The 12534-nt window shown below is 46.0% G+C and overlaps 2 protein-coding genes across 5 annotated transcripts in view; one reads left to right on the top strand and one right to left on the bottom strand.

The window, feature by feature from the left end:
• Positions 1-63: 63 nt before the first annotated feature.
• LOC100118761 (torsin-1A-like) lies at positions 64-2462 on the bottom strand. Of its 4 annotated transcripts, XM_008204358.3 has the most exons (5): positions 2316-2422; positions 2179-2216; positions 1904-2105; positions 1576-1835; positions 64-1489 (listed from the first exon to the last, which is right to left on the bottom strand). In XM_008204358.3, exons 3-5 carry the CDS (start codon positions 2040-2042, stop codon positions 875-877), a joined length of 1014 nt encoding a protein of 337 aa, XP_008202580.1. In that variant the 5' UTR covers positions 2043-2105; positions 2179-2216; positions 2316-2422; the 3' UTR covers positions 64-874. The 4 variants fall into 4 exon arrangements, with proteins under 4 accessions (XP_008202580.1, XP_016836844.1, XP_008202579.1 ...); XM_016981355.2 differs by lacking the exon at positions 2179-2216 and having other exon boundaries at positions 2316-2462; XM_008204357.3 differs by lacking the exon at positions 2179-2216 and having other exon boundaries at positions 1904-1998; positions 2316-2425.
• A 2670-nt stretch (positions 2463-5132) lies between these two features.
• Positions 5133-12534, top strand: part of LOC100118800 (ryanodine receptor) — a 31471-nt gene continuing 24069 nt past the window's right edge. The window contains exons 1-13 of the mRNA XM_031922083.2: positions 5133-5624; positions 7792-7896; positions 7980-8078; positions 9539-9616; positions 9687-9762; positions 9847-9959; positions 10030-10229; positions 10388-10570; positions 10661-10832; positions 11212-11381; positions 11464-11588; positions 11667-12037; positions 12129-12460. Of these exons, the coding sequence (XP_031777943.1) occupies positions 5571-5624; positions 7792-7896; positions 7980-8078; positions 9539-9616; positions 9687-9762; positions 9847-9959; positions 10030-10229; positions 10388-10570; positions 10661-10832; positions 11212-11381; positions 11464-11588; positions 11667-12037; positions 12129-12460 (2078 nt within the window). The 5' untranslated portion in view covers positions 5133-5570. The remainder of the gene's footprint in view (positions 5625-7791; positions 7897-7979; positions 8079-9538; positions 9617-9686; positions 9763-9846; positions 9960-10029; positions 10230-10387; positions 10571-10660; positions 10833-11211; positions 11382-11463; positions 11589-11666; positions 12038-12128; positions 12461-12534) is intronic.

Raw genomic sequence — 12534 nt, forward strand, 5'->3', positions numbered from 1 at the left:
TATTATTGTTTGACTGCGTTGGGTATATAACATGATAGATGAGTATAAAAACGTACTACAGTACTCGATTTTTAATGTTGTATATATTTAAAAAAAAAATAATAAAGTATACACGTTTCTTTTGCATAAAAAATATCGAATACAAAATTAAACTATAACATAGAATTTGAACGTTAAAAATCGGCCAATATCCAGCTTACCACTCTACGCAAGTAAAAGCTTTATATTCCGTGGTACCGAAACAAAATTCGCGTTCAAGTGTTCAATATTGACCGATTTTCAAGATTCAAATTCGGTTTTAATAATCTTTTTTTCTTAATTGAAAATGTTATGTTAACTATTGATCAATCATTGCTGTTTTCAAATTTTAAACAGCAATATTATTTAATTTTGACCTCTTGGGTACCTGTCTGAAACTCCCTCAGGTCAGGCATGGGGATTTTTTTTTAAGGGATTATCTCGCCTTCGGCCGAATCTTCGGCTTCGCGCGGCTGTAAAAGACCCTTTTTTTCGTCGTGGATCGACGAGTCGTGCTACTTTTCGTGGATGGTTGCTGAATCGTGCTCATTTTCGCATATGGTTCTGTTCAATGCTTTCCTTCGTGGTAAGCGTCGAAACGAGATAGTTTTCGTAGAGGTTTGAACAGTGCTACTCTTCGCAGGGGCCGTCGATATATTGTTCATTCACAATCATAACAGATTATCATTCACGTTAAAAATACATAAAAAATTATGTACATTTCCATCTTTTATGGGTAAAAGCACTTACGTGACTACTTAAATGCCATGGCATAAAACTTATTTTGGTATGTCATTACTTATGGATTAAAACAAGTTATAAAAAATGTTTTAAAAAATACTGTGAATTGCTTTATCTAAAGCTCAGTTCTATGATTATCTGCTTCATTAAAATAATCAAATTTTGTAGATTTCATAGCTACAAGTCTTCCTGCTATTTGCGCTACTCTTTTACACCCGCTATTAGAAAACAAAGCTTCTGGCTCAGGACCAAATCTTAATTCTTCAAAAACTTTTTCCACCAAATCTGGAGTTACAAGTTTAGGGGTTTCAAAAATTTCTTCAAAAGCTTCTCTTATACAGTACTTTACATGTCTTTTTTCTAATGGAAGAAATGGGATGTAAAAATCAATTGCTTGAGAATCAATCAGCAAACTTTCGAATAAACCTCCTGAATGGTTGTGTGCTTCATCAATGATGAGTCTCTCAAAATCCTGAAGAGTAGTATTTTCTCGATTTATGCCGTCATGGATTTTTGTAAGTAGTTGTTTCTCGATAGCTGAACTTCCAGTATTTGTTAAAAATATAAAAATAGATTTGTTTTTGTCTAATTTTCCAGCACAATTTGGACAGTCAATGAAAGGCATAAGCGCATCCAACAACTGTGAAGGCATTTGATCAACTCCATCGAATACAAACAAAGATCTTTCACAACTGTGCAATGCTGCTTCAATGTCACTTTTCAATTGAGTCTACAAAAAAATCACATTTCTTTTTAATAATTGAATTTCAAATTTTACCATTTCTGAATATTCTAATCTGATCCCATGACACATACCTGATACTCTAGTACTTTTTCCTTATTTGGAAAATTTTGCAAACCATAATAAAAGTGAAAAAAGCGGCTATTTTCTCCTTTTTTGAAGAATGCTTTAGCAATCATCCTGGAAACATAAGTCTTGCCAACTCCATTAGCACCATGAAAACTCATTACTAGAGGCTTTTTAGACTTCTTCACGTGACTATTAATGGCATTTAACACCACATTTTCTGCTATATGCTGTCCTTGCAATCTCATGGAAATCATAGATTTAAGTTCTGAAAAGTATAGTGTTATAAAATTGTTTGTAGATTAGCTTCAGCTTAAAATTCATCGATATACCTACTTGGTAAGTTGTAAGGCACACGTTTGTTATCGCAACATTCATAAATATCACAATACCATGATATTACATCATCAAATAGACCCCCATGTGTGAAACTACAAAGGGTTGATAAAATAATTAATATAATGTAATGTCCCATTCTGATTCTCTATGGTTCTTCAATTCTCTACTTTGAAAAGTTTGTACATATTATCTGCAATGCCTGAAATCAATAGTAATACGTGATGCATACAAAATTTTGCCAGCAGCAAAAAACTCTAATAAGACTAACTAACCTATAAGTCGGCAAAGATAAATCTTAACCTTTTGAACACTTAATAACATATAACGACCAGTTTAAATGATGACAATTAGGATCGGAGGCGTACAGAAATATAGAAAAACATTTTGAACGTGAGTTACAGTTATTTACCAGTTTAAATGATGACATATAATCCTCCTATAGGCTCGCCTCATCGACATTCGACGCCGCACCGACTGCACCGACTGACGCGCAAGCTCCAAAGTCCATAAGATCTTGATTCTTGATGAGAGTCAAGATGCCTTCTGCTAGACCGCGAAAGTCGATATATGTATACATAGCTATACTAGATATATGTGTATGCGTACACGTTATTGAGGGGGTCCCCGTGACTGTTGCTTGCCCCTTTTATAGTTTTATCAGACAAGCGTTTTATTGACGAGCGTTAGAGCATCAAAGTGCGGCAAGTTTGGAATTTAAAAAATAGCAAATAAGGCGATATAACAATTAACATTTAAAGCGTTTGAAGTCCACTATTCTACTACCAGGTGGCGACGCTAGCTCTAATAATACGCTGCAGTGTGACAAGTGAAAACATAAGAAGAGAAAACAAAGAGGCATAGAAACTCGTATAGGATCGCACAGTGGCATCCTTGACGTGTGCGGGAAAACGCGGCGAAGAAAGTCTAGTAGGTATTCTGTCAGTTCATCCCTCCCCAGTCCCCATAGCTCATATAGGTGCAGCACATCAGCGCGTAATCCTCCCCCCCCCCTCTAAGTATTTTCGTCTCCGCCGCGCGAGTAGATATAGCTGGTTGAGCGAGCAAGAGCGGGAAATCTGCTATCCGCCTATATAGTATAGGTAGAGACGGACGGGTGGAGGTGTCGCGGCTGGGCGCCGAAAATAGATCGTCGACGGGCGCTCGGTCGGTGCCGACCGTCGACTGCGGCCGCAGCATCAGAGAGCGTCGATCGGCCGCGCGAGCGACTCGCGATCGCTCAGCTGCAGACCAGAGAGACCGTGTGTATAATCGGGCCGCCCCGCCGGAAGTTTTTAGCGCTGCACGAGGTGAATTCTCTTTTCTCCTCGCATCTCGGCTCATCTCATCGCCCAGCTCAGCAAGTCAGAACACGCGTTTTCTCCCCCTCCCCCAGTCCCCACCAAGTTCCAACAGTTCCAACCGCCGCGCCAACACTCGACTCCGTCGGCCGTCCCGCGAGGAGGCTCTAGCAGTTCTAGCTTCTTGTACCGCAGTTGCGCGTTCGAGCCCCCCGCGGACGGGCCTGTGCACTTGTTTACACTTTACGGCCCTTCAGAGTCAGTGAACAAGTTGATGTGCGCGCGGTTACTCAACGTCGAGGGTGCGCGGGTTTGTGCGGAAGAAAGTGTATTTCGAGGTGCATTTTGAATTTATTTTGCTTTTCTGAGAAACGCGACGCGACGAGAGCAGCAGGCGAGTCGTAAGTGTGTCAATTACTCGCTTCAAGCTCAGAGACGATTCTGCAGCGGAGTACCGGACATCAGCAGCTGAACGACTGCCTGATCCGCGATTCTCGCTCGGGAAAATTCTGGGAATGCCGGGTATGCGAGTGGGCTTCGCGTCGTCCGAGTGAAAAAGTAAATTTAGTGCTCCGCCAGTTTGGTGCGTGTGTCGGATCTTACTCGGATCAGTCGGATTCACTACTGCTCTGTATCTGCAGGAAGTGACGATGTAGCAGCGCCGCATAAATTCAGTGATTTATAGCCGCTGATTAATTTAAACCTTCGGCACTCGCGTTCGTCATCGTGCGGTCGTGAAAGTTGCGTCTTTCGCCGAAATCGTGACCCAGTCAAATGAAGCGAGTCGTCTCGCGCATCTCTAATAATACTAATGGAATTCAGTGGCGCGAATAGTGAAGAACAAAAAATTCAAAAAAATTATTTCCGTCGTTACTAAGCAGCTAGATTTTCGAGTAAATACTTGCGCTGCACTCGCAATAATGACCGACTCGTTGTTCTTCTTCTGCTCGTTTGAGCGACGCTAAGCGGCGTATGTACGCAAAATAAGAACAAGAGCAAAAGTATTTTGGTAGTGAGTAACGTGTTGGAAATATTCCGTTTGCTAATCGCACGCAATGCAACAGTTGTTCTGTCATTGATGCAGTTTTGCAATTGTGCGTGAATTAGCGGCGGTAAATCAAATTAAAAATATAGATCACGAACTCTGTAAGAATAGACCGATAGATAATCTGCAGCGCGGCTCGGGGGGTGCGGGATGGCTCTTCAAATTTTAATTTCGCACTCGCCCGTCTCTCGCAAGCGGCGGGGCAACGTCGAGCGGCTCGCCATATCTCCGGTATCACGGAGCCAGTAGAGGTAAAATGGGAGAGAGATGCACACGCGGTAGCGGCGGCGATTTTGGCCGGGCAGCGAGAAACGAGAAGCGAGAAGCCACATGTGCTATTTAAAAACAGTCGCAACAGCGGCACCAGCAGCGGCCCGGCGTGTCCCGTCGCGTACGCGCGAGGGGAGCCCCTACTCCCCGCTAGCTACCTACCTAAATCGTGCGGGATCCGGTAAAATTTCGGCTCGCCCGCACGGCCTTTTCATTTGTTTTTTTGCCTTTTCCGCGAGCTTCATGGCTCCGGATTAGTTGCGGACTCGAGTACTTATATTTTTGAGTCCTCCTCGAGCAGCGTATTACAATCGACGTGAACTTGAAGATTAAAAATAATCCCAGCCGATGGTCTCTATAAATACGATGTTATATCTGTTTTTGAAAGCTTGACCCTTTGACAATCAGCCGTTCAGCTTCTCTCTGCCTGTCGTTAAATATACCCAAACAAAAGTCCGTCAGGTTTCGTAACGTTGGTCTACGATATTTTTGTACGCCGTGCGTGTACCGCCGCACGCAGCACGTGGAAAGAACTCGAGAGCGAGAGCGCCCGAACGCACCTCGCTTTCTCAGCACTAATCAGTCCTTTTATCCGTGTTGCTTTGCAGGGGGCGGACGCGCTGCGCTCGCGCGCGCCATCAGCTGATCGGAACGAGTCCAGCCTGCAGCGCGGAAAAGGGGCAGCAGGCGAGGGCGCAGGCGCCAGCAGCGAGACCGAGGCGCTGAGGAGGCTATACTGCTATAGACCGACTCGCGTGCGCTCGTGCAGCAGCAGCAGCAGCAGCAGCAGCAGTCAGTGAGTGCCAGCAGCCCGAGGGCTACGGAGCGAGCCGATCGCTCGCGCGACCGCAGCATCGCCACGACGACGACGACGGATGAAGGCTGGACAGCCGCTGCTGCGCTGACCGCAGCGCGCGATGCTGCAGGACGGCGGCCGGCGATCGTTCGCGAGGCTCACGTGAGAGAAGAAAAGCCAGAGGCAGAGTTTTACACTAGTGAATTTACACCGCTGAATTTCGGACCAGCCCGCTAGCGCACCCGCTGCTGGAGCATGGCCGACAGCGAGGGAGGCTCCGAGCAGGATGACGTCTCGTTCCTCCGCACGGTCAGTCTTTATACCTACAGCACCTTGTTTACTCTCTCTCTCTCTCTCTCTCTCTCTCTCTCTAGCCGCTCGTCGCGCACGCGGAAGAACGAAATTCGCCGGTAGGCGGGGTGTATCACGCGAGCCCATCCCCTTATTCTCGCAACGATTGCCGCACGTCGTTCTCCCCGAGCCCCTTTCCTTCACCTGTAAGCCTGCACGTGCGCTCTTTACAGAATAGACTTATCCGTTGACTCGCTCGTTAGCGTTCTCGTCGTTTGGTGAAGTTGACCTTCGTCCCATCGTCACGTGACATTCCTCGACGTAGAGAAGTTGAGAGTAATAAAAAATGTAGATAAAAAAATTACGAGTCCCGGAGGGAGGGCATAACGCTCTCGCGCAAAGTGCCTTGATTCACGCGAATTTCCGAGCCTATAGCCGAGCGTGTCAGCCTACCCCATCCCTCTTTCGCTCGACTTGGTCAAGCTTTATTATCGCCTTTCTCTCTGATTAGTCGCTTCAATGAGGCGTATGATGAAAAGTCGATATCGTCGCGCTATGCTACCAACCAGCATCGTCTTACACTTGTCGTAATCTCAATCAGAGTATATTAATCCTTCCTCCGACTAATCGACGAACGAGGGGGGGGGGGGCGAGTAAATAAAAAGCCAGATTTCCGTTTCTCGGCAGGGCAATCTCTCACGATCTCTCACGTCCAAGTACTCGAAATTTTTGCTCATTACCCGACTGGCCAACGGGCCAGTAGCGGGATAATTCGATGCTCGAGCGGATTGCCTTCCGCGTTGCCGGCGACAGAGCGAGAAAGTCGAAGCTCGCGGCTTTCGCGAACGCATCAGAGTCGTCGGGTTCGAGGATATGCGGCGAAGCACTGCAAGTGCCGCGCGACCGACCTCGACCGTGCAACTCCGCTCTCAGCCAGCGATATTCCGAGGCTGGCTCAAAAGGGACGCCGAAATTCACGCCGAGCTCGCCTGCAGGCCTATGCGCGGCATTACGTAAGGCTGAGACGATAATTCAAAATTCAGCACGGTTTCCCGTCGGAAGCGCGCGCGCGGCAGCAAGTGCAGCCTCGTTTTCTCGTTTATTTATAAAACCGGCGACTTTCGCCTCAGCGTCAGCTTTGTTTTACGTAAGACTCCCTCGACTGAACGTCCGCGACTCAACTGAGACTCGTAGATGCTCGGGAAGCTAGCGACGAAGGGGTTCCCGCCGCGCTGCAAGCTGCAAACGATCGATCGCGCGGGGATGCTCTCGTGTATTATAATAACAACACCAAGCGGTTCCCCTTACGCTTAGGCACCCTCGCAGCTTAACCGGGCAAGATAGTTGGATTGGTTACCCGCGGCGGCTTTCCACTTTCCTCCTTCGCGGTTCGACAAATGACTGGCGGCGCAGCGCTCTGCAGTCGCCGTTTTTCGCATCGATAATCTCTGTGCCGCGCGGACACGGCTCGCCGGTCAGCGTCGGTGCGACCTTCGCCGCGCGTCTCCTTTGACGCTTTTGCAGCTCTCGCTCTGGAATATTTATCGAGCCCGTGTGCTCGCTCGCTCTCGTTGTCGCTCTCCGCTATTCGAGCTGCGACTCGCCGCGTGGAGGGCGATAAATCACGCGAGCGCGAGACACTGACGAGCAAACAAAAATAATTCAGCGAGGGACGAGCAGTGCGCGCCGCGGCGCATCGGGTCACGGCCTTGACCCGCCGCCCCCGCTGCAGCGCACCTACGCTCCGAGCCTATCGCTGGAGCAAAGTTCGATAACGTATAGACGAAACGCGGCTGCGGGGGCAATCGATGTCGCCGAGCGAGGGGCGGCGGAAGCCCGGCGGTGATTTATCGGCGCTGAATATGCCGATGCGCGACCTCCGAGCAAAAGCCGAGAAAAGTAAACAATGTCTATTACTCTTTCTCTCCCTCTGCAGTTAAAGGCCAGCCAAGCTCTTTTTTCTGGCACGCCTTCGAAGACTCTTGGCCCAGATGCGGCGGTGCCGGCAGCCGCGCGCCCGCGCACACAATGCATTTCGCAAACGCCGCCCGGTGCATCGAGCGCGGCGCTTTTGAAATTCGAATTTCCGCCTCTCGATCCCCCTATATACCCTATATACTAACTCCGATTCGCCCTTTCCCATCGAGTACTGGAGCTTTAAATATACTCCGCTTTCCGTTCGCAGGAGGACATGGTGTGTCTCTCGTGCACGGCCACCGGGGAGCGAGTCTGCCTCGCCGCGGAAGGCTTCGGCAACCGACACTGCTTCCTCGAGAACATCGCCGACAAGGTGCGTATACAATGGCCGCTACAACGCTGCGTATAATGGAGCGCGAGAGCTAACGACACTTTACTTTGTCATGCCATTTGCAGAACATACCACCGGACCTATCGCAGTGCGTCTTCGTGATCGAGCAGGCCCTTTCCGTGAGGGCGCTGCAGGAGCTCGTCACGGCCGCCGGCTCCGAAACGGTAACGTACAATTTGTCAACTTGTTGCGACTCTATAGCCGCGATCCTTGCAAACTGGCTGCTGCATGCAGTTGGCCGAATAAGCCGCGGAACATATTGGCCTGGGAGCTCGTGAATGGGAGTTTAGGAAGTGATAAAAAGCAGCGATCGTATCGCTGGCCAGATGCCAGTCAAGGATAGAATGACCTCACGCAAGAGCCGCAGCAGCCGCGAAACATTCACCCGCCTTTTTATTTTCGAGCCGCGTGGCGCGTGCTTGCGTCGGGCACGATTTGCCTGTATAGTCCGATCGTTTATTCCTTTTTCTCGCTTCTCCCCCCGCCGCGCGCTTTTGCGAGCGTCTTATTATCGCGTCTCTACGGTGGGATGGACGCTTTCCGATTCCACTCGCATGATCCCCCCCCGCCCTAGTCACATGTATAGCATGCGTCGATGTACATAATCTCTACTGTCATCTGTATGGTATATATAATAATGTAGCGATAGCGATTGTTTGTCCTCATCTTTTGCAGGGATTATCCGATCTGTTTTCTGTCTCCTGATAATACGACACTATATTGAGCTATTATGGAAGAGAATGTATCAAATAAGCCATAGACCAATATTAACAAAGCTTCGTGTAAATAATATACGCACCAAAGTAATAGCTCGCTCGTTTATCGTTTATCCGACTTTTCTAGTAGGCCAAGTACACGAAATCATTGTAAATAAGCCCTAGTACATATGTTTATCCATTTGTGTTTTTGTTTGCAGCAGCAAGAAACCTTAGTAAGTATTTCTCTACGTATACGAATCAAGGACTCATTGGCTTCGCACTTCTTCCAAATTTTGTAGATATGACAGAACTTTTTTTTTACATTTTCATTCGTAAGCTTCTTCGATTCATGTACGTCTATGCCATTGCTTGATCAAACCTATATTATGTTACAAGTGTTCTTTTCATTGGTTATGCTGCTACCTCTACTATACTCTTTTGAGCTATTCTCATAACGCTCGTCTTGTCCCTGCTCATGCTTTCTGGAAAAACGCTTCGATTACTAATGAACTTGATTTTCATTCTTTTCCAGTCAGCTTCGCTTTACACGATACGTATTAGCTTCTCGTTCATAAACCTTGAATTTTTCAAACAAATTTTTCGCCTTGTCATCGTAATATTATCTAATAATTTACAATAATTGGATTTTCGACGTAGTACCCTGTATGCAACTTTGATGGAACCGATTGAAAGTCCAGTTACGCGAGTATCAGTAGACTAATTGATTTGTTATATTATCGATTGATGAGCTTTCGAATTATGTGGGAAAAATTCCGTACATTATATTGTATATTGCAACGACGAGGAATTCAATACGGCATGGATACGTATTTCCTTGAGTACTGCAATTTCTTGATATACGGATTTTACAGCAAGTCAGACCCGAGTGTGCTCTGGCGTATCTTAAAATGCCGCTTCTTCTCTAGGGAAAGGGCACTGGCTCTGGGCACAGAACGTTACTCTACGGAAACGCCATCCTCCTCAGACATCTCAACAGTGATATGGTAGGTTCAGGATCGAGTGGCTTTGTGTTTGATTAAAATTGAAATTAAAGTTGAAAATTGAAAATTTCAGTACCTGGCATGTCTGTCCACAAGCTCATCAAATGACAAACTTGCATTCGATGTCGGTCTACAGGAGCACTCTCAAGGTAGCCCCTCAGACTTGTACACCCATGTGTATAATGCAGAGTGAAAACATTTCTTTTATCAATCATCCGATTATCTGTCCCCAGGAGAGGCTTGTTGGTGGACGGTTCATCCTGCATCGAAGCAAAGATCCGAGGGTGAGAAGGTCCGCGTGGGTGACGATCTTATTTTAGTATCAGTAGCTACCGAAAGATATCTGGTAATTGTCTATCTTCAAATTGGCCGAATTTGTCATACTCTTCAATTCAATGTTCTGCGCGCATTTGCAGCATACAACGAAAGAAAACGACTTGTCGGTGGTCAACGCTTCGTTTCACGTAACCCATTGGTCAGTCCAACCTTACGGCACTGGCATAAGCCGCATGAAATACGTGGGCTACGTCTTCGGCGGCGACGTTCTCAGATTCTTCCACGGCGGCGACGAGTGCCTGACCATACCCTCGACATGGAGCACAGCAGCCAGTCAAAAGTAATTGTTACATGTTTTCATTATCTACATACTACTACTAAAAAATGCGCCGTCCATCACAAGTGGGCAGAAAGTCTCGACGAGTTGTTCATGTATACTGAATGCTCGACCAACAAAGCTTCGTGCTAAATCAATCATTTCTTGCGGGAATGTTGCAGTCTGGTCGTTTACGAGGGAGGCAGCGTTATGAGTCAGGCCAGATCGCTCTGGCGGCTCGAGCTCGCCAGGACCAAGTGGGCCGGTGGCTTCATCAATTGGCTGCATCCCATGAGGATAAGGCACCTCACCACCGGTCGATACCTCGCCGTCAAGGAGAACAACGAACTCTATCTCGTCGACAGGTGCAGGATGCGCTTTTCTTCTTCAATTTTTCTCCAGACAACGGAGATCGATGTATCATATACTCACTGATGGTTGTTTCATCCTCCTAGAAATGAAGCAACCATTGAAACTTCGACCTTCTGGTTCCGGCAAGAAAAAGACGACCAAAAAATCATTCTCGAGGATAAAGACTTGGAAGTTATTGGAATGCCAATCATCAAGTATGGCGATTCTACCGTTATCATGCAGCACTCCACGACATGCCTTTGGGTTTCATACAAGGTACACTAATGTTTGCAACTTTAATCATATGCAACATACTTTGCAATGGCAAATTTTTAACCATTTACTTTGAAAATTTTTATTCTCGCATGCACCTATCTTGTACTTACGTTTCGACTTTGTAGAAACCCAAACGTAAAAAGTTTGAGGTTACTACGCAGGTACATTTTTATATTTAACAAATATATGTTGTTAGATATACGTAAAAGCTCGTATTATGCGTAGTCTTGTCTTCATTTATTTTTGCATTTCATTACGTAAAATCGATATCATCACAAAATATCGTCCAGCACAAATTCAGTTAATGTATATTGTATATAAATATTGGATGTTCTTGCAAAATCATTCAATGCTCGTCGCGCAATTAATTAATTTCTAGTCCTATGAGACGAAGAAGAAAGGCGTGGGTAAAGTCGAGGAAAAACAAGCAGTGCTTCACGAGGAGGGTAAAATGGACGATGGCTTGGACTTCTCACGTTCGCAGGAAGAAGAATCCCGCACAGCTCGAGTTATTCGCAAATGCAGTAGTCTATTTTCACAGTTCATCACGTGAGTATTGCTTATGTGAAAATCTAATTTTTATTTCTGTGAGACGGAAATATTGAAAAAAAAATCGTATCCTTTGTTTCAGGGGATTAGAGACACTGCAAGAAAATAGACGGGCATCCATGTTTTTTCAAAACGTCAATCTCAATGAGATGGTGATGTGTCTTGAGGATTTGATCAATTATTTTGCCCAACCTGAGGACGATATGGGTAAGAAATGTACATTATATTATAACGGGAACCGTTGTGCTAAAAAAAGTATTGAAAATTTCGTCTATGCTTTCACAGAGCACGAAGAGAAGCAAAATAAATTCCGTGCTCTTCGGAACCGACAGGATCTCTTCCAAGAGGAAGGAATTCTAAATCTGATTCTGGAGGCCATCGACAAAATCAATGTGATCACATCTCAGGGTTTTCTCGTGGCACTGTCGGGAGACGAAAGCGGCCAGGCCTGGGATCAGATTTCCGGCTACCTTTATCAGCTACTGGCTGCAATAATCAAGGGCAACCACACAAACTGCGCTCAATTTGCCAACAGCAATAGGCTTAACTGGCTTTTCAGTAGACTCGGATCCCAGGCTTCTGGCGAGGGAACCGGTATGCTAGATGTGCTACACTGCGTTCTCATCGATTCGCCCGAAGCTTTAAACATGATGAGGGTAGGTAGAAATGAAGACATCTATAATCTTCGCTTTGCTATGATTCTGCGAATTGTCTAATTTGTCTAATGGTAACGAATTTTCACTCAAGGATGAACACATTAAAGTCATTATATCACTACTGGAGAAGCACGGAAGAGATCCGAAAGTACTGGACGTCCTTTGTTCACTATGTGTCGGTAATGGAGTCGCTGTCCGTTCGTCCCAGAATAACATATGCGATTTTCTACTGCCTGGCAAGAATTTGTTACTGCAGACTCAGTTAGTAGATCACGTGGCGAGCGTTAGACCAAATATATTTGTCGGCAGAGTAGAAGGTTCTTCGTTGTATCAAAAATGGTACTTTGAAGTGACTGTTGATCATATTGAACAAACAACACACATGATGCCACATCTCAGAATCGGGTGGGCTAATACTGCTGGGTAAGTTTTGCGAAGAATTAACTTTAGAGATATTTAATATATATATATATCGAATCCCGCGTAACACACGACTA

The sequence above is a fragment of the Nasonia vitripennis genome, chromosome 1 (assembly GCF_009193385.2).
Source record: "Nasonia vitripennis strain AsymCx chromosome 1, Nvit_psr_1.1, whole genome shotgun sequence".
Taxonomy (NCBI): domain Eukaryota; kingdom Metazoa; phylum Arthropoda; class Insecta; order Hymenoptera; family Pteromalidae; genus Nasonia; species Nasonia vitripennis.